Source organism: Ranitomeya imitator, chromosome 7 (genome assembly GCF_032444005.1).
Source record: "Ranitomeya imitator isolate aRanImi1 chromosome 7, aRanImi1.pri, whole genome shotgun sequence".
NCBI classification, from domain to species: Eukaryota; Metazoa; Chordata; class Amphibia; order Anura; family Dendrobatidae; genus Ranitomeya; species Ranitomeya imitator.
In genome coordinates, this window is record NC_091288.1 from 221,867,104 (window position 1) to 221,886,193 (window position 19,090).

Below are 19,090 nucleotides of genomic sequence, written 5' to 3' on the forward strand. Positions count from 1 at the left end.
AAACTGGGGCTGATTGATGTCCCGATGTGCGTCCCCCCGTGTCATCATGATGTCACTTGAGATCCGCGGCCCATGTAATCTAGACGCTCATGTTTTCACACACGCATTGTTGTTCCAAACATCCAGGAGATAATTATGAGAAAAGGAAAAATCTCCCATGAGATGTTCATCAGTAGAAACACTGTGCACTGAAATCCCCGTGAGTGAAAAAGTGGTGTCATCAGTGTAAGGGTTACAGGTCGTGGATGACCAGGAGCGTGCAGTGGATCGCTGCTGGAGATCTGTATTTGGGAGATCACTTGAATTTGGCACACAGCCTGTGAAGCTACATTAAAAGATGGACTCAGACTACATGGGGCGGAAGATACTGCCATCCGTATATACCGTTAGAGGTGAGGAAGATCCCCAAAGTGTAGGAAAGCCAGGAAGGGGGATGTGCCACCTATCCCGAGAACCAGGGCTGAAGTTGTACCCGGTACTTGTGGGAAAGATGACAACCCGTTGGGCCGTATCCTTTGTATCTGCTTGTAAATATTGCACGGACTGCCATTCACATAGTAACAGTTTGTTTTTATGAACCATGTGTGTCCTGGATTATTTTCTGCCCTCCACATACTTAGCAGCACACTGGGGCTGGGACCCCCTTGTCTGTAGGATGCCAGAGCGCGTGGGGACCAAGGCTCGCCCATGACTACCTCGCTTGGGCATCTTGCAGACTCACCACCAGTTTTCTGATTTGGAAGTGCCCATCAGTTTTTTGTTATTTGTATATCAGCCCTCTATCCTCCGCCCTCCATCCTGAGGCAGTTTTTATTGATATGGATCCTACCTACCCATAAATTCAGGTTTTAACCTAAGAGAGGATTCACATTAGGCAGGTTCCCAGCAAACCGGAGATCGCATTATCATTGGCTGCTGGGCTGCATGAATTGGCCAAATTTACTGCTAAGCGCCTCCATGTTGTATTATTATCTAGAGCACTAGGGCTATTCATATTTCATATATTTCGTATTTACATGCTTTAGCGCTACAGAGTGCAACTTTATTTCTTCGCTAAACCTCAGAGCATAATAAGCAGATGGTGAAAGAAAGAAAAACGATCTACTCACCTCACCGCCCACCTGTCCCCCACCGCCACCACCAGCACTCACTGTCTGGTTCTCTGCATCATCCAGTCCTTCTTTCCGCCTTTCCTCATTGTGCAGCATCCGTCAGGACTTTCATGGACAAGTAGGCCTCTCACAACACAACATACGTCATGAGGTCCGAGGCCTGCGCTGTGAAAACACGTGACAAGACGCCATAACGGGTGTCGGAAGCCCCAAACAATATATAGAAGGCTAAAGAGGATGTTGCGAAATTTAGAAGGTGGAAAAAAAGAGTCTGGAAAGCAGACTATGGTGAGAAACATTTGTTTTTATCTCTTTTCCTGACCCTCTATAAAATCTATTCTATGCCCAGTTACCTGATCCCCAGCCTGAAGATTACTAATCTCAGCCGATAGTTGGGTTTATTCTTTGGGATCCAGCCTGCAATATTCTACGTAAAATAATCAGATTAATATCTTACGCATTAGAAGGTCCTGGAGATTTTTGTCTTTGACATCACAAATGTTTCTGTAGCTTTGGATTGCCAGGAATGAGAATCACAGATTGCAGAGAAGGATACAGCATGATCGTTATCCAGGAGATCATGGTTCCCAGGACACGTCCAATTTATAACCTTACATTTATCATTGTTAAACCTCATCTGCCAACTTGGGCTGAAAGGTGGCAGATGAGGTTTAACAATGATAAATGTAAGGTTATACACATGGGAAGAAGGAATCAATATCACCATTACACACTGAATGGGAAACCACTGGGTAAATCTGACAGGGAGAAGGACTTGGGGATCCTAGTTAATGATAAACTTACCTGGAGCAGCCAGTGCCAGGCAGCAGCTGCCAAGGCAAACAGGATCATGGGGTGCATTAAAAGAGGTCTGGATACACATGATGAGAGCATTATACTGCCTCTGTACAAATCCCTAGTTAGACCGCACATGGAGTACTGTGTCCAGTTTTGGGCACCGGTGCTCAGGAAGGATATAATGGAACTAGAGAGAGTACAAAGGAGGACAACAAAATTAATAAAGGGGATGGGAGAACTACAATACCCAGATAGATTAGCGAAATTAGGATTATTTAGTCTAGAAAAAAGACGACTGAGGGGCGATCTAATAACCATGTATAAGTATATAAGGGGACAATACAAATATCTCGCTGAGGATCTGTTTATACCAAGGAAGGTGACGGGCACAAGGGGGCATTCTTTGCGTCTGGAGGAGAGAAGGTTTTTCCACCAACATAGAAGAGGATTCTTTACTGTTAGGGCAGTGAGAATCTGGAATCGCTTGCCTGAGGAGGTGGTGATGGCGAACTCAGTCGAGGGGTTCAAGAGAGGCCTGGATGTCTTCCTGGAGCAGAACAATATTGTATCATACAATTATTAGGTTCTGTAGAAGGACGTAGATCTGGGGATTTATTATGATGGAATATAGGCTGAACTGGATGGACAAATGTCTTTTTTCGGCCTTACTAACTATGTTACTATGTTACTATGTATCACAGCCACATATGTTATCTGAGGATGTAATGGGATGCTTTCACTTTTCTACATATTTCAGCTTTGGTTCTGATCTGGTGATCACCACGGCCAGCACTGTGTGTATCAGTGGAGGATTATGTGCAGATGTTGTAGCTTTTATATTCATGTCCTCATAATTCACAGTCACGAGTGGTTTCCATATGTAAAACCTGAGGGTTCAGCTAAGTCTTCACTTTGCGTTCTTGTCTGCAGTTGATAGTTATGTAAATCCGCAGTTTTGCTATTCAAACTGTGGTTGGGTTTCTGTTACATTGTACAAATCATCCTTCAAGTCTGAGAAGTGAGATGATGAGGCTGATTCTAATCCCAGCAATATTCCTACTAGGTCTACAACAATGACAATGACTAGTACTGACAGAGGTGTAATAAGAAGGATAAGAAGGGTAAGAAGTTGCATATAATAGTTAAGGATCCTCTGAGAGAACTTGCCTATTAGTGATGAATCGGGCAGTTTGCTCGAATTTGGCCAGAAAATGTAAACAACAATAAATGTAGGCAATGGCAGTCAGATGTGCCTTGTTATGCTCTGTGCTTTTCCCAGAACCCAGAGCATAATATACATAGGGCTTCAAAAATGAAAGAAAAATGTATAGTACGTCTCGATTCACCTGTTGGGCCACCGCAGCTCAACACCTGGTCCTACGCTCTCTACCAATGGCTCCAGTCTCTTCTGTTCTTCATTCTTCCTTGTCCTCCTTCACTTCTTGGGTGACACATGACATGACTTCCTGATATTATGACATTATGAATTCACACCATGCATTATCTGAGGTCTACTCAGTGCCGGAAGCCCCAACATAGAGTGAAGGAAGACATGGAAAAGGACAACGCCGGCCATGAAGACCAAAAGAGACAAATACTGGAAACAGTCAATATAGGGCCGGCCAGAGAACTGCAGAAGCAGGACAGGCGAGTGATTAGTTGACTATATTTTTTTATAACCGCTTTCCCGGCCCTCTACAATCTAGCAAAATAGCAACCAGCTCTAGCTGCCACTTTGCTGGATATGTGAATCACAAAAATGGTGAATTTGATTTCTCAGATCTGAATCACGGTGTGTAAATTCACTGGGGACTGTTAGTGATACAGCTGTGAACGTCATATATTAAAATATAAGCCTTAATTATTTATAACTAGAACTAAATATCAAAGTGCAAGGTGCAGGACAGAAAAACATAAAGAGAATAATAAGCAAAAGTACTGACTCCTATCAGTCAAACTGTTACAAGGTTTGCGAATGAGGCTTTTACCCGAAGCGGAATGGATTATAACCTTCTACTTTACAGGATAACTTAGTCAACGATGGCAACTATTTCTATTAGGCACAGATGCCGAATTTGACCAATCACATATATGATCATTTATTTATCAGTCTATGTCCTAAAGCAACACGTCGTGACTCGTGACTGATGACCCATCGTCGCACAAAAAGAATAGCATATTAATCAATTCTTAATTAGGAATACTAAGGTGCTGAGGCTGCAAATAACCAATCAAATGTGGCATTTAACGTTTCAATAAAACTCAATTCTGTATACCAATGCAGTATATTGCAGCCTGTAAAAACAATATTTTACATGAGAAAACATATATTGAAGGTTTCACTCACCTAAGCAACCATTAGACATCTCTAATTGCACAAATCATCCATGTCATCTTCAGAATTCAATAAGTGTATTCCTATTGTATTAGGTCTCAGTGGTGACCCATATCAATTCAAAACCATAATTTTTTCCAAAACCAAGCTGGATGGAATATATATCTATTGGTTCCCTAAGCCATATACAAATATATGGTATACATGATAAAATATTTTGGAACAGCCTCACCCAACTTCGGATGGTGGTTTGGTCAGCAAATCCCTCAGGTGCTATAGCCGACCATACCAGTGGGAGTCATTGACATGACATGGACACAAGATGAGAGCAAAGATATGGAGTATGTACATTCTAAGATGGCCGCCAGACAGGGCTGAGTCTGTCTACTGCCGTACCTTCTATTCTCCATCAGAGAAGTCCCACAGGCCTCTACTGGATTCTCCCCCTTTGAACTATTGTATGGCCAGCACCCCATTGGGCTTCTCAACATAGCAAAGGAGACAAGGAAGGTGAAGTCTACAGCCTACCGGAGTGTAATAGAGCATGTGGCCCAGATGCAAGAAAGGATTGCTGAGGTGATGCCCATTGTGAGAGAACACCTCCTCAAAGCACAAGATGCACAGTCGAGGATGTACAATAGGTCGGCGAGGGTGAGACACTTTGACTCTGGGGATCGAGTACTGGTGCTAGTACCTACGGTGGCCAAGTGGCCAAGTGGCAGGGCTCCTATGAAATAGTTTAAAAGGTTGGAGATGTCAACTATAAAGTCCACCAACCAGGAAGAAGGAAGCCCTACCAGTTAATCAATCTGATTAAGCCATGGCAAGATAGGGAGTCAGTGGAGGCTCCGTGTTTGGTGGTTAAGCCTGAAGCTGACATGGCAGATGTTAAGGTGGCAGAGACACGGTCACGTGCCCAAAAGCAACAGTGCCGAGAGTTGCTACATTGGAACAGAGGCCTGTCGTCAGAACAGTGTAGATTTGCAATGACTATAGGAAGCTGAATGAGGTCTCTAAGTTCAATACAAAGTCAATGCTCCATGTGCATGAATTAATTGAGAGGCTAGTGCTATTTCGGTACAATACTACCCTTGAGCTCACAAAAGGGTGTTGTAAAATATGAACGCAAGACAAGGTGTCAAGAAATGACAAGAACACATGACGAGAAAACATGGAGAAAATCTGTCGGCATATAGAGAAAATACATGGAAACAAGACAAGAAAACAAAACATGAAGTCATGACTTGTAAACAAGACATGGAGACAAGTAATGAAGTAAAGACAAGAATACAGAACTGAGAATAATCAAATAGCAATCCAAAAATTGTTGAAAATGCAATAAAAAAATATTCACAAAATAAAGTTAATATTGGGACTGTCAAAAATGTCAGGTATTGAAATGTCTGAAGAAACCCCAATAGAGAAACCATTCCCAGGATATACTAAATGCTACACCATTGGATAAAGACGGGTCAAAAACTAAATTCTTGAAGGAGTCTCCATCTCCGGCCTACAGGACATGGAAGTCATCAATGTCATGCACCCAACAGAAGTCTTGTGGACACCCTCGGGCATGATCCATAGTGGATAAAGTTAACTTTTAATAAAAAAAGTGAGCATCTGTCTTTCACCACGTGCAGGGTTTTATTCTTTGTGATCCACCCATTAATATTGTAAATAGGAAGGATTAATGTCTTACGCACTTGAAGGTCCTGAAGGTTTTTGTCTTTGACAAAAGAAGTGTTTCTGTAACTTTGGATTGCCACTGACTAGAATCACAGATTGAAGAGAAGGATGCAGCAGGATAATTATCCAGGTAATAGTTGCCGGGAAATTTCCAATGTTCAGATAAACTAACTTCACCCTCATGACTGCAACGCAGAACATCAAATCCAGGAATAACAGCAGAATCATTGTCCTGATGGCACAAATATGTCCCTGAAGGTGAGAATATTTGATATCAGACGAGTTCTTCTGAATCTTCCAGATGTGTCTAAGGAGAGATTTTACACAGAGCAGAATGCATAAAAATGTCAAAAGAAAGGGCAAAGAAGTCCCAAAAATGATCTTCACAAGTAAGAAGGACAAGTGGAAATCAAATCTATAGTCAATGACATTCGAGCTTCCATTGAAATGTAGATTTATCTGTGTAGTTGTCCATAGAAGGGGCAGATTAACGAGAATTGATCCCAAGGTTGACCCCAGGAGAAGCACATTCACAGCAGAGGACAATCTTGACTTCATCCATAGTAACATTTGTTGGGAATAGTTGACCAGTTTTAAGCAGTAACAGATGGAGAGCCAAGAGGTGTTCCAAAAACAAATATCAATGAGAGATACGAATGTGAAAATATATGGTGAAAGGGGGATATCGAGGAGAAGAAGAAGAGCCTGTGAAAATAATAATCCTCCATAGATAAGTAAGACCTGGAGGAGAGCATTGACTGAAGCCATGGCGAGGACCACCTTGTCACACCCACCAGCCGTCACATGCTGCGTCCAGTTTTTGATGTGAACTATGACAATGCCGAGATTCAAAACGATTCCTGAAACCAAAGAGATGAAATTGATGACTAAGATGAAAACCCATGATGTTGATACCATCATGCCAGGGACCTGAGCTTTTTTCGATGTGGTATGGTGAAGACCCTTCAGTTTATGAATCCTTTTCAGAATCAGCCAGCAGGAAATGCAAAATAATCAGGTGTTACATTTCAGTATTGAGAGGGAGGTTTGCTTGTGATCAGATTTCTCTTGGGCAGTGGGTGCCAAACAGACATCATTAAAGGGAATGTGTCATGAGAAAATCACACTTTGTTTAAATCAGATTTTTGTGTTTCATGTGTTATTTTATTTGGGAAATCTTTTCATGACATTTTCTTTATTAACCCCTTCACACCCCAGCCTTGTTTTCTCCTTCCTGACCAGCCCAATTTTTACAATTCTGACCGCTTTCACTTTATGAGGTCATAACTCCGGAGCTTCAACGGATCCCGATGATTCTGAGATTGTGTTTTCGTGACATATTGCACTTTATGACAGTGGTAAATTCAGGAGAATATTTTTTTTTAGCTTACTTGTAAAAATATCAGAAATTTTGGAGACAATTTTGAAAATTTTGCAATTTCAAACTCAAGGAGCTACATCACAGAAAATAGCTAACAAATAACATTTCCCACGTGTCTACTTTACATCAGCACAATTCTTGAAACATATTTTTTTTTGTTAGGAAGGGTTAAAAGTTCATCAGTGATTTCTCATTTTTCAAACAAAATTTACAAAACCAATTTTTATTGACCACGTCACATTTGAAGTGACTTTGAGGGGCCTATATGACAGAAAATACCCAAAAGTGACACCATTCTAAAATTTGCACCCATCAAGGTGCTCAAAACCACATTCAAGAAGTTTATTAACCCTTCTGGTGTTTCACAGGAATCAAAGCAATGTGGAATTCAAAAATAAACATTTCCTTTTTATGACAAAAATGTTACTTAAGCCCCAAATCTTGCATTTTTACAAGGGTAACATGAGAAAATGCACCATATAATCTGTTGTGGAATTTCTGCTCAGTACGCCAATACCCAATATATTGGGGAAAACTATGGATGCATGGCAGGGCTCGGAAGGGATGAGCACTAGTGATGAGCGAGTGTACTCGTTGCCCAGGTTTTCCCGAGCACGCTCGGGTGTTCTCCGAGTATTTTGGCGTGCTCGGAGATTCAGTTTGAGTCCCCACAGCTGTATGATTTGTCGCTGCTAGACAGCCTGAATACATGTGGGAATGTCTTTTTGTTAGGGAATCCTAACATGTATTCAGGCTGTCCCAGCAGCCGCAAATCATACAGCTGTGGGGACTCAAACTAAATCTCCGAGCACGCCGAAATACTCGGGATAACCCGAGCTACAAGTATACTCGCTCATCACTAATGAGCACCGGTTGACTTTTTGAAAGCAAAAATGGCTGGAATCGTGAGCGAACGCCATGTCGTGTTTGGAGAGCCCCTAATATGCCTAAACAGTAGAAACCCCCACAACTGACCCCATTTTCGGAATTAGACCCCTCAAGGAATGCATCTAGATGTGTGGTGAGCACCTTGAACCCCCAGGTACTTCACAAAATCTCATAACGTTGGGCTGAGAAAATAAAAAATCACATTTTTCCCACAAAACTTTTGTTTTAACCCCATATTTTGTGTTTTCACCCATATTTTGTGTTTTCACAAGGTTAACAGGAAAAAATGTACCATATAATTTGTTGTGCAATTTCTCCGGAGTACGTTGATACCTTATATGTAATGGATACCTGCTGTTTCAGTGCTCAGCAAGGCGAAGCATTTGAATTTTGGAGCACAAAACTGTCTGGGATAGATAGTGCACACTATGTCACATTTGGAGAGCCCCTCACATGACTAAATAGTGACCCCTCAAGGAATTCAGTTAGATGTGTGGTGAGCATTTTAAATCCCCAGGTGCTTCACAAAATTTTATAACATTGAGCCGACAAAATAAAAAATCATATTTTTCCCACAAAAATGTTAATTTAGCCTCACATTTTCCATTTTAACAAGGGCAACAGGAGAAAATGCACATAACAATTTGTTGTGCAATTTCTGCTCAGTACGCCGATTCCCAACATGTTGGGGAAAACTACTGTTTGGACTCATGGCAGGGCTCAGAAGGGATGGATCACTGTTTGACTTTTTGAATGCAAAAATGGCTGGAATCGAAAGTGGACACAATGTCGTGTTTGGAGAGCCCCTGATGTGCTAAAACAGTAGAAACCTCCCCAACTGACCCAATTTTGGATACTAGACCCCTCAAGGAATGCATCTAGATTTGTGGTGGGCACCTTGAACCCCTGGGTGCTTCACAGAATTTTGTAACGTTTGGCTGAGAAAAGAAAAATCATATTTTTTTTGGAATGGTCTTCGGGCGTCATGTTGCTATTGCAAAATACATAATGTGCCTGATGTGACTAAACAGTAGAACCCCCCATAAGTGACCCCATTTTACAAACTACACCTCTCAATTAATTAATCTAGGGATGCAGTGCTCATATTGACCCCACAAGTATGTCACTGAATTTTATATCATTGGGCAGTGAAACATTTTGTTTTAGCCCCAGATTTTACATTGTCACATGAGGAAATGGAAAATATGGCACCAGATTTGTTCCAGAATTTCTGCAGAACATGGCAATACCTCATATGTGACTAAACATTGCTGCTTGGCGAGACTCGGGAGGGACGGAGATCTACAGCTCTGGCAAAAATGAAGAGACCACTGTGTTGGGGCTAGCGGAACGCACCAAGTAATGAGTAGGTAGCTACAAGGTGTGTTCGCAGCCCGGTGTCCACCGTGCAGAGATATCTGCTGCTAAGTAATAGCGGATGGACTCTGAGCTCACACGTGGGTTAGGCTTCACCCCATTTGAACTGGTAGCGAACTCTGTTGCCTCACAGAGTCACGCTGTACACAATAACTAAATACCCTAACTAGGCTAATTGCCCCCACAGACGCTAGCTGCCTGCCTGAGTGTACAGTCCCAATGCTAACAGCTTCACACCACATAAGAACTGAGTGGTATAGTATCCACTGGCATAAGCCAAAACACATTTGATACTAGCGCATGGCCGTGCAGCCATGCGAGCCTTATATAGCTGCAGCAAGTAAAAGACCTTCCAAGAAGGACCAATGAGAGACTGCCATACCTGAGCATGTGACCCTAAATCTCCACTGAGAGATCTTGCCCTGGGCATGCTCAGTATGTGCAAAGCAGGATTTAGACCTAGCACTTAAAGGACCTTCCAAGAAGGACCAATGGCCTTAGCTGCAGTATCTGATCATGTGTCCCTTTATCTCCACTGAGAGATCTCACTCTGGGCATGTTCAGAACGTGAAAAGCAGGACTTAGTCCCAGAAGCGTCTGCTCGCCGCTGCCCAGTACTGACTTCAATGGCAGAAGCAGGAAATGCAGCAGTAACTCTTAGCACAGAGTCAGACTGAGCGAGACGCTGGGATCAATGTCTCCGCTGAGCAGACTCCACTGCGGCAGGAGAAGAATGGGAGACCGCAGCGGAGATGGCCTGAGATTCACTCTGTGCAGAGGCAGGAACTCGACCCCTAACACACTGCAAAATGTCCACTTTCTCTGATTTTTCTCTTTATATTTTTGAGTAAAATGTAAATTGTTCTTTTATTCTATAAACAACTGACAACATGTCTCCGAAGTTCCAAGCAATAAATTTTTTATTTATTTTCTGAAAATGAGAAATGGTCAAAATAACAAAAAAAATGCATTGCTGCAGACCTCAAATAATGCAAAAAAAAAACAAGTTCATAATCATTTAGAAACAACAATACTAATGTTTTACCTGAGGAAGAGGTCAGAAATCAATATTGTGTGGAATAACCATGATTGTTAATCCCAGCTTTCCTGCGTCTTGGCAGCTTTCCACCAGTCTCTCACACGGCTCCTGGGTGACCTTATGTCACTCCTGGTACAATAATGTAAGAAGTTCTTCTTTGTTTGATGGCTTGTGACTCTCCATCATCCTCCTGATTACATTTCAGAGGTTTTCAGTGGGGTTCAGGTCTGGAGATTGGGCGGTCCATGACAGGGATTTGATCTCGTGGTCTCTTAATTTATGCCAGAGCTGTATTTTACTCTGGGAAAACAAATTTTGCTAGAATAGTTTGCTGACTCCATATACAGAGCCCCTAAGCGCCAGAACAGCAGAATCCTCCCCTCACGTGACCCCACTTTGGAATTACATCCTTCCATAAATTTACCTACAGATGTACTTACGATTTTGACTCCATTGGCATTTTCCAGAAACAAGCAGAAGTGGTTGAAAATTGCAAATCTGCCAGTGTAGTGCCCATTACATTGCACTGTCCATTCTTTGTAGTGCCCACACGTTGTTGTGCCCACTACATTGTAGTGCCCATACATGACACCAGCTCATGCTTCTGGAGACATGGACCCTTTTAATCAGGTGGGTTCTCATCACTACAGAAATGCCAGCCATGTGGACACTAAATGTGGTTTAGGCACACTGGGGCTCAGAAGGGAGGGGCCACTGGGAAACGCAGGATTCACTGGTTTTCTTTTGAGAGGCAAGGATACATAGCACTTTTCTGGAGCCTTTGTACTACCAGCAATGTGGAAGCCCCCTATATTTATGTTAACAGATTATGGACCTGAGTGGGAACTTGCTTTTTTTGTGACTTGAGTTGAGGCTTTTGTTGAGAACATTTTACGTAACATTTTGGACCACTTTTGTTCTGTGCTCTATGCTGAGCACTTATATTGAGGTGTCAAGCTAAATCTCCAAATTACATGATTCAGATGAAACCCACGAGGGATCCATTCACTAAAATGCGGCAACAGACTTACTCTAGACTGCGTCTGGCCTCTGTTCAGGGGTGCCCTTTTTTCAGAGGTGCACAAACCTATGTCTGACCGCACTTTTATACACTGTTAAAAAGACAAACACCACCAGATCAGCAACTACAGTGTCTCCATCTAACTCATTATAGGAAATCTGTTGGGGGTTCTGTCTGAATCACATATTTCAGAGATTTACACGAAAACCCCGTTATAAGAGCTCAGTGCAGAGCACAGGATAAATGTGAACCAAGCCTTACTGTGATCTTTGGGAGGCAGAATGAACAAATCAACAGTAGGTGAAGAATGTTTTATTTGTTTTTTTTTATGCTGTTCCTCATGCGGAATAAGCAATTAGGTGACTTTATTCTTTGGGTTGGCGCCATTACAGCGATATCAGATTTATATCGGTTTTTGTGTTTGGGTGCGGTCACACGATATAAAACACTTTTTATTGTAAAAACAAGCATTTGCATCACCGTTTTCTAAGAGCCATAATTTTACTATATTCCTGCAGACAGAGTCATTTTTGGGTTTGTTTGTTGCGGGACAAGTTAATGTTTTTATTTGTACAAATTTCGAACACATGACATTTTTGATTGCTTTCTAGTCCCATTTTCGGGAGGCAGAATGAACAAGATCAAGCAATTCAGGAATTGTTTTGGTTTTTTTTTATGCCGTTTCACGTGTGGTAAAATTGATAAGGCAGCTTTATTCTTTGGGAATAGATGAGAGAGATGCCACCTGGGCTGCTGACAAACATGTATCCCTTTAGTCATTATTTCTTACATGGTTTTTATTATTGTATGTTGTGCTTGAGAACTGATACAAGTAACGAGTCAGATATCCAGGTCAGTCATGTATCACAGCGGCTTATGGTATCTGATGATGGAATGAGAGGCTTTCACTTTTCTGTAAATCTTCAGCTTCTGATGTGATGATCACCACGGCCAGCTCTTATTGTGCATGCAGATGTTGTAGCTTTCATGTTCACAGACTTATAATTCACAGTCACAAGTGATTTCCATATGTAAAACCTGAGGATTCAGTGAAATCTATTGTTGTTCTTTCTCTGGTTGATAGTTATGTAAATCCCCAGTTTTGCTATTCAAACTGCGGTCGGGTTTCTGTTACATTGTACAAATCATCCTTCAAGTCCTCTGAGAAGTGAGATGATGAGGCTGCTGCTAGAGACGGGAGGATTCATGGATATTCGGGTCCGTCGGGTTCTGCCGAACTTTAAAAGAAATTTTGGTTTGGGTAACAGAACAGTACCTGAAATTGATCCCCAATCCGAACCCCATTTACTTGAATATCAGGCCTGAACAGCAGGTGGTTCCCACGGTGTCCTCTGTATGACAGCGTGGTAAACAGCAGCTCTGATCGGCGGTAACCTTACTGAAGTCACCGCTGGTAACAGTCGCTGGGTATTGCGGAGAGCTACACATTCCTGTTATAATAGGCAATTCAGTAACACAATGTACATAGCGATCAGAGCACATACAGTGATCTGACAATAACCCAAAATAATAGAACGAGCTCTGAGACGTGGGAACTCTGTAGACCGCAATTCCTGATCCTCTCCAAACACAACTAGAGGCAGCCGTGGATTGCGCCTAACGCTCCCTATGCAACTCGGCACAGCCTGAGAAACTAACTAGCCTGAAGATAGAAAAATAAGCCTACCTTGCCTCAGAGAAATACCCCAAAGGAAAAGGTAGCCCCCCACATATAATGACTGTGAGTAAGATGAAAAGACAAACGTAGGGATGAAATAGATTCAGCAAAGTGAGGCCCGATATTCTAGACAGAATGAGGATAGGAAAGATAACTTTGCGGTCTACACAAAACCCTAAAGAAAACCACGCAAAGGGGGCAAAAAGACCCTCCGTACCGAACTAACGGCACGGAGGTACACCCTTTGCGTCCCAGAGCTTCCAGCAAAACAAATAGACAAGCTGGACAGAAAAAATAGCAACAAATAGCAAAGAAGCACTTAGCTATGCAGAGCAGCAGGCCACAGGAATGATCCAGAGAAACACAAGTCCAACACTGGAACATTGACAGGAAGCATGGATCAAAGCATTAGGTGGAGTTAAGTAGAGAAGCAGCTAACGAGCTCACCAGATCACCTGAGGGAGGAAACTCAGAAGCTGCAGTACCACTTTCCTCCACAAACGGAAGCTCCCAGAGAGAATCAGCCGAAGTACCACTTGTAACCACAGGAGTGAACTCTGCCACAGAATTCACAACAGTACCCCCCCTTGAGGAGGGGTCACCGAACCCTCACCAGAGCCCCCAGGCCGACCAGGATGAGCCACATGAAAGGCACGAACAAGATCGGGAGCATGGACATCAGAGGCAAAACCCAGGAATTATCTTCCTGAGCATAACCCTTCCATTTAACCAGATACTGGAGTTTCCGTCTTGAAATACGAGAATCCAAAATCTTCTCCACAATATACTCCAATTCCCCCTCCACCAAAACCGGGGCAGGAGGCTCAACAGATGGAACCATAGGTGCCACGTATCTCTGCAACAATGACCTATGGAATACGTTATGTATGGAAAAAGAATCTGGGAGGGTCAGACGAAAAGACACAGGATTAAGAACCTCAGAAATCCTATACGGACCAATAAAACGAGGTTTAAACTTAGGAGAGGAAACCTTCATAGGAATATGACGAGAAGATAACCAAACCAGATCCCCAACACGAAGTCGGGGACCCACACGGCGTCTGCGATTAGCGAAAAGTTGAGCCTTTTCCTGGGACAAGGTCAAATTGTCCACTACCTGAGTCCAGATCTGCTGCAACCTGTCCACCACAGTATCCACACCAGGACAGTCCGAAGACTCAACCTGTCCTGAAGAGAAACGAGGATGGAACCCAGAATTGCAGAAAAACGGCGAAACCAAGGTAGCCGAGCTGGCCCGATTATTAAGGGTGAACTCAGCCAAAGGCAAAAAGGACACCCAGTCATCCTGATCAGCAGAAACAAAGCATCTCAGATATGTTTCCAAGGTCTGATTGGTTCGTTCGGTCTGGCCATTAGTCTGAGGGTGGAAAGCCGAGGAAAAAGACAAGTCAATGCCTATCCTACCACAAAAGGCTCGCCAAAACCTCGAAACAAACTGGGAACCTCTGTCAGAAACAATATTCTCTGGAATGCCATGCAAACGAACCACATGCTGGAAGAACAAAGGCACCAAATCAGAGGAGGAAGGCAATTTAGACAAGGGTACCAGATGGACCATCTTAGAAAAGCGATCACAGACCACCCAAATGACTGACATCTTTTGAGAAACGGGAAGGTCAGAAATAAAATCCATAGAGATATGTGTCCAAGGCCTCTTCGGGACCGGCAAGGGCAAAAGCAACCCACTGGCATGAGAACAGCAGGGCTTAGCCCGAGCACAAATCCCACAGGACTGCACAAAAGTACGCACATCACGCGACAGAGACGGCCACCAAAAGGATCTAGCCACTAACTCTCTGGTACCAAAGATTCCAGGATGACCAGCCAACACCGAACAATGAAGTTCAGAGATAACTCTATTCGTCCACCTATCAGGGACAAACAGTCTCTCCGCTGGGCAACGATCAGGTTTATTAGCCTGAAATTTTTGCAGCACCCGCCGCAAATCAGGGGAGATGGCAGACACAATTACTCCTTCCTTGAGGATACTCGCCGGCTCAGATACACCCGGAGAGTCGGGCACAAAACTCCTAGACAGAGCATCCGCCTTCACATTTTTAGAGCCCGGAAGGTACGAAATCACAAAGTCAAAACGGGCAAAAAACAACGACCAACGAGCTCGTCTAGGATTCAAGCGTTTGGCAGACTCGAGATAAGTCAAGTTCTTATGATCAGTCAATACCACCACGCGATGCTTAGCTCCTTCAAGCCAATGACGCCACTCCTCGAATGCCCACTTCATGGCCAGCAACTCTCGGTTGCCCACATCATAATTTCGCTCAGCAGGTGAAAACTTCCTGGAAAAGAAAGCGCATGGTTTCATCACTGAGCAACCAGAACCTCTCTGTGACAAAACAGCCCCCGCTCCAATCTCAGAAGCATCAACCTCGACCTGGAACGGAAGAGAAACATCTGGCTGACACAACACAGGGGCAGAAGAAAAACGACGCTTCAACTCTTGAAAAGCTTCCACAGCAGCAGAAGACCAATTGACCAAATCAGCACCCTTCTTGGTCAAATCGGTCAATGGTTTGGCAACACTAGAAAAATTGCAGATGAAGCGACGATAAAAATTAGCAAAGCCCAGGAACTTTTGCAGACTTTTCAGAGATGTCGGCTGAGTCCAATCATGGATGGCTTGGACCTTAACCGGATCCATCTCGATAGTAGAAGGGGAAAAGATGAACCCCAAAAATGAAACCTTCTGCACACCAAAGAGACACTTTGATCCCTTCACAAACAAAGAATTAGCACGCAGGACCTGAAAAACCGTTCTGACCTGCTTCACATGAGACTCCCAATCATCCGAGAAGATCAAAATGTCATCCAAGTACACAATCAGGAATTTATACAGGTACTCTCGGAAGATGTCATGCATAAAGGATTGAAACACTGATGGAGCATTGGCAAGTCCGAACGGCATCACTAGATACTCAAAATGACCCTCGGGCGTATTAAATGCAGTTTTCCATTCATCGCCTTGTCTGATTCTCACCAGATTATACGCACCACGAAGATCTATCTTAGTGAACCAACTAGCCCCCTTAATCCGAGCAAACAAATCAGATAACAATGGCAAGGGGTACTGAAATTTAACAGTGATCTTATTAAGAAGGCGGTAATCTATACACGGTCTCAGCGAACCATTCTTCTTGGCTACAAAAAAGAACCCTGCTCCTAATGGCGACGATGACGGGCGAATATGCCCCTTCTCCAGGGATTCCTTCACATAACTGTGCATAGCGGCGTGCTCAGGCACGGATAAATTAAACAGTCGACCTTTAGGGAATTTACTACCAGGAATCAAATTGATAGCACAATCACAATCCCTATGCGGAGGTAGGGCATCGGACTTGGGCTCATCAAATACATCCCGGTAATCAGACAAGAACTCTGGAACCTCAGAAGGGGTGGATGACGAAATTGACAGAAATGGAACATCACCATGTACCCCCTGACAACCCCAGCTGGACACCAACGTGGAATTCCAATCCAATACTGGATTATGGGCTTGTAGCCATGGCAACCCCAACACGACCACATCATGCAGATTATGCAAGACCAGAAAGCGAATAACCTCCTGATGTGCAGGAGCCATGCACATGGTCAGCTGGGTCCAGTATTGAGGCTTATTCTTGGCCAAAGGTGTAGCATCAATTCCTCTCAATGGAATAGGACACTGCAAGGGCTCCAAGAAAAACCCACAACGTTTAGCATAATCCAAGTCCATCAAATTCAGGGCAGCGCCTGAATCCACAAACGCCATGACAGAATACGACGACAAGGAGCATATCAAGGTAACGGACAGAAGAAATTTTGACTGTACAGTACCAATGGCGGCAGACCTAGCGAACCGCTTAGTGCGCTTAGGACAATCAGAGATAGCATGAGTGGAATCACCACAGTAGAAACACAGCCCATTCAGACGTCTGTGTTCTTGCCTTTCAACTCTGGTCATAGTCCTATCGCACTGCATAGGCTCAGGTTTAATCTCAGGTAATACCGCCAAATGGTGCACAGATTTACGCTCACGCAAGCGTCGACCGCTCTGAATGGCCAAAGACATAGACTCATTCAGACCAGCAGGCATAGGAAATCCCACCATGACATCCTTAACCCTCCGTCACATACAACTGATCTGACAGGCGCTTCTCTTTTACTTTCATTTCTCCTTCCTCACCAGATTGTGAGGAAACCCCCTCCCTCCAGGTAGTCTCCTGTCTCTTGAAGGTCTGTGAAACCTGATATCACAGTTGGATTTCAGAGCTTCAGGGGAGAGGATATAGCTGCACAGATCTCTCAGGCTCATTGTATGTGAATACGTCACATTCAGTAAGGTTGGTATTTTATGTTTTTATTCATCACAATAGTTTATTTAGCTTGTTTTATGAATGTATAGCACAAAATGTGAGGATATTTCATAGAAATAAGGGAGATTTTATAAAAGAAAGTGTGCTGCTCAGGCATATACAGTAGTTCCCTAACATATTCCTTCTCTTGCTTCAGATTATCTGCTGAAATGGAGAGGAAAATGTACAATTTATCCAAACAACTTGATGTTGAGGAAGTAACAAACATGCTGTTAGATGATAGAGACGTCACACTGAATGAGGATTTAGGAGAGGAAATTGAGATTGATTCTCATGATGAGGTGGAAGAATGTGTCCTGGATTCTGAAACAGAGCAAGATGGTGACAGTGGTGAGGATGAAGAAGTTGGATCATATTATATTGGAAAAGATAAAAATACTAAATGGAACAAGAAGCCATTCCAGAAAAAACGTAGGGAACCTTTAAACATTATTACTCACCTTCCTGCAGTAATAGGAACTGCACGTAATGCAAAAACTGCAGTTGAATGCTGGAACAGTATATTTACAGATGACATTCTGGACTCTATTGTCACATATACCAACCAATATATAGACATTATAAAGGACAAGTACATCTGCAACAGAACCATCAAGCCCACAGATTAAATAGAACTGCATGCTTTTTTTGGATTACTGTACCTTGCAGGAGCTTATAGGGCAAATAGACAAAGTTTGGAGGAACTTTGGGGTAAAGATGGGGATGGAGTTGAAAAATTTAGCCTTGTTATGTCCATAAACAGATTCAAGATTCTAATTCGTTGCCTTCGGTTTGATGACAGAACTACCCGAACCGAACGCAAAACACATGACCGACTTGCTCCAATTCGTGATATATTTCAAAGATTTGTTGTAAACTGTAAACAAAGTTATTACCCTGGAGAGAATCTCACTATTGACGAAATGCTCCCTGGTTTTCGTGGTAGATGTGCCTTTCGTCAATATATTCCATCAAAGCCAAACAAATATGGAATAAAAATTTATGCCCTTGTTGATGCCAGTAAGACCTACACTTACAACCTGGAAGTTTATGCAGGAAAACAACCAGAAGGTCCTTACTGTGTGAGCAACAAACCCATTGATGTTGTAAAAAAAGACTGGCTGAACCCTTATTTGGATCGGGTCGCAATATTACAGCTGACAATTGGTTTACAAGTTGTGATCTGATTGATTATCTGAAAATTCAGAAGCTGTCATATGTGGGAACTGTAAGAAAAAACAAAAGGGAATTGCCGCCACAGTTTGTAAGTGTGAAAGAGAGACAACAGTACAGCAGTATGTTTGCATTCCATAATGGAAAGGCTTTAGTTTCCTATGTACCACATGCCAAAAAAATCGTACTTCTTCTATCAACACTTCATGATGATGCTGCCATCGATCCTGGG

General features: G+C 43.0%; 1 protein-coding gene across 3 annotated transcripts in view; it reads right to left on the minus strand.

The window, feature by feature from the left end:
- Positions 1–11,753: 11,753 nt before the first annotated feature.
- LOC138645670 (uncharacterized) overlaps positions 11,754–19,090 on the minus strand; it is a 29,222-nt gene continuing 21,885 nt past the window's right edge. The window contains exon 12 of one of the 3 annotated variants that reach the window (XM_069735128.1): positions 11,754–12,875. In XM_069735128.1, coding sequence (XP_069591229.1) covers positions 12,826–12,875 — 50 coding nt within the window. In that variant the 3' untranslated portion in view covers positions 11,754–12,825. The remainder of the gene's footprint in view (positions 12,876–19,090) is intronic. The other 2 variants (XM_069735125.1, XM_069735126.1) reach the window with 2 other exon arrangements.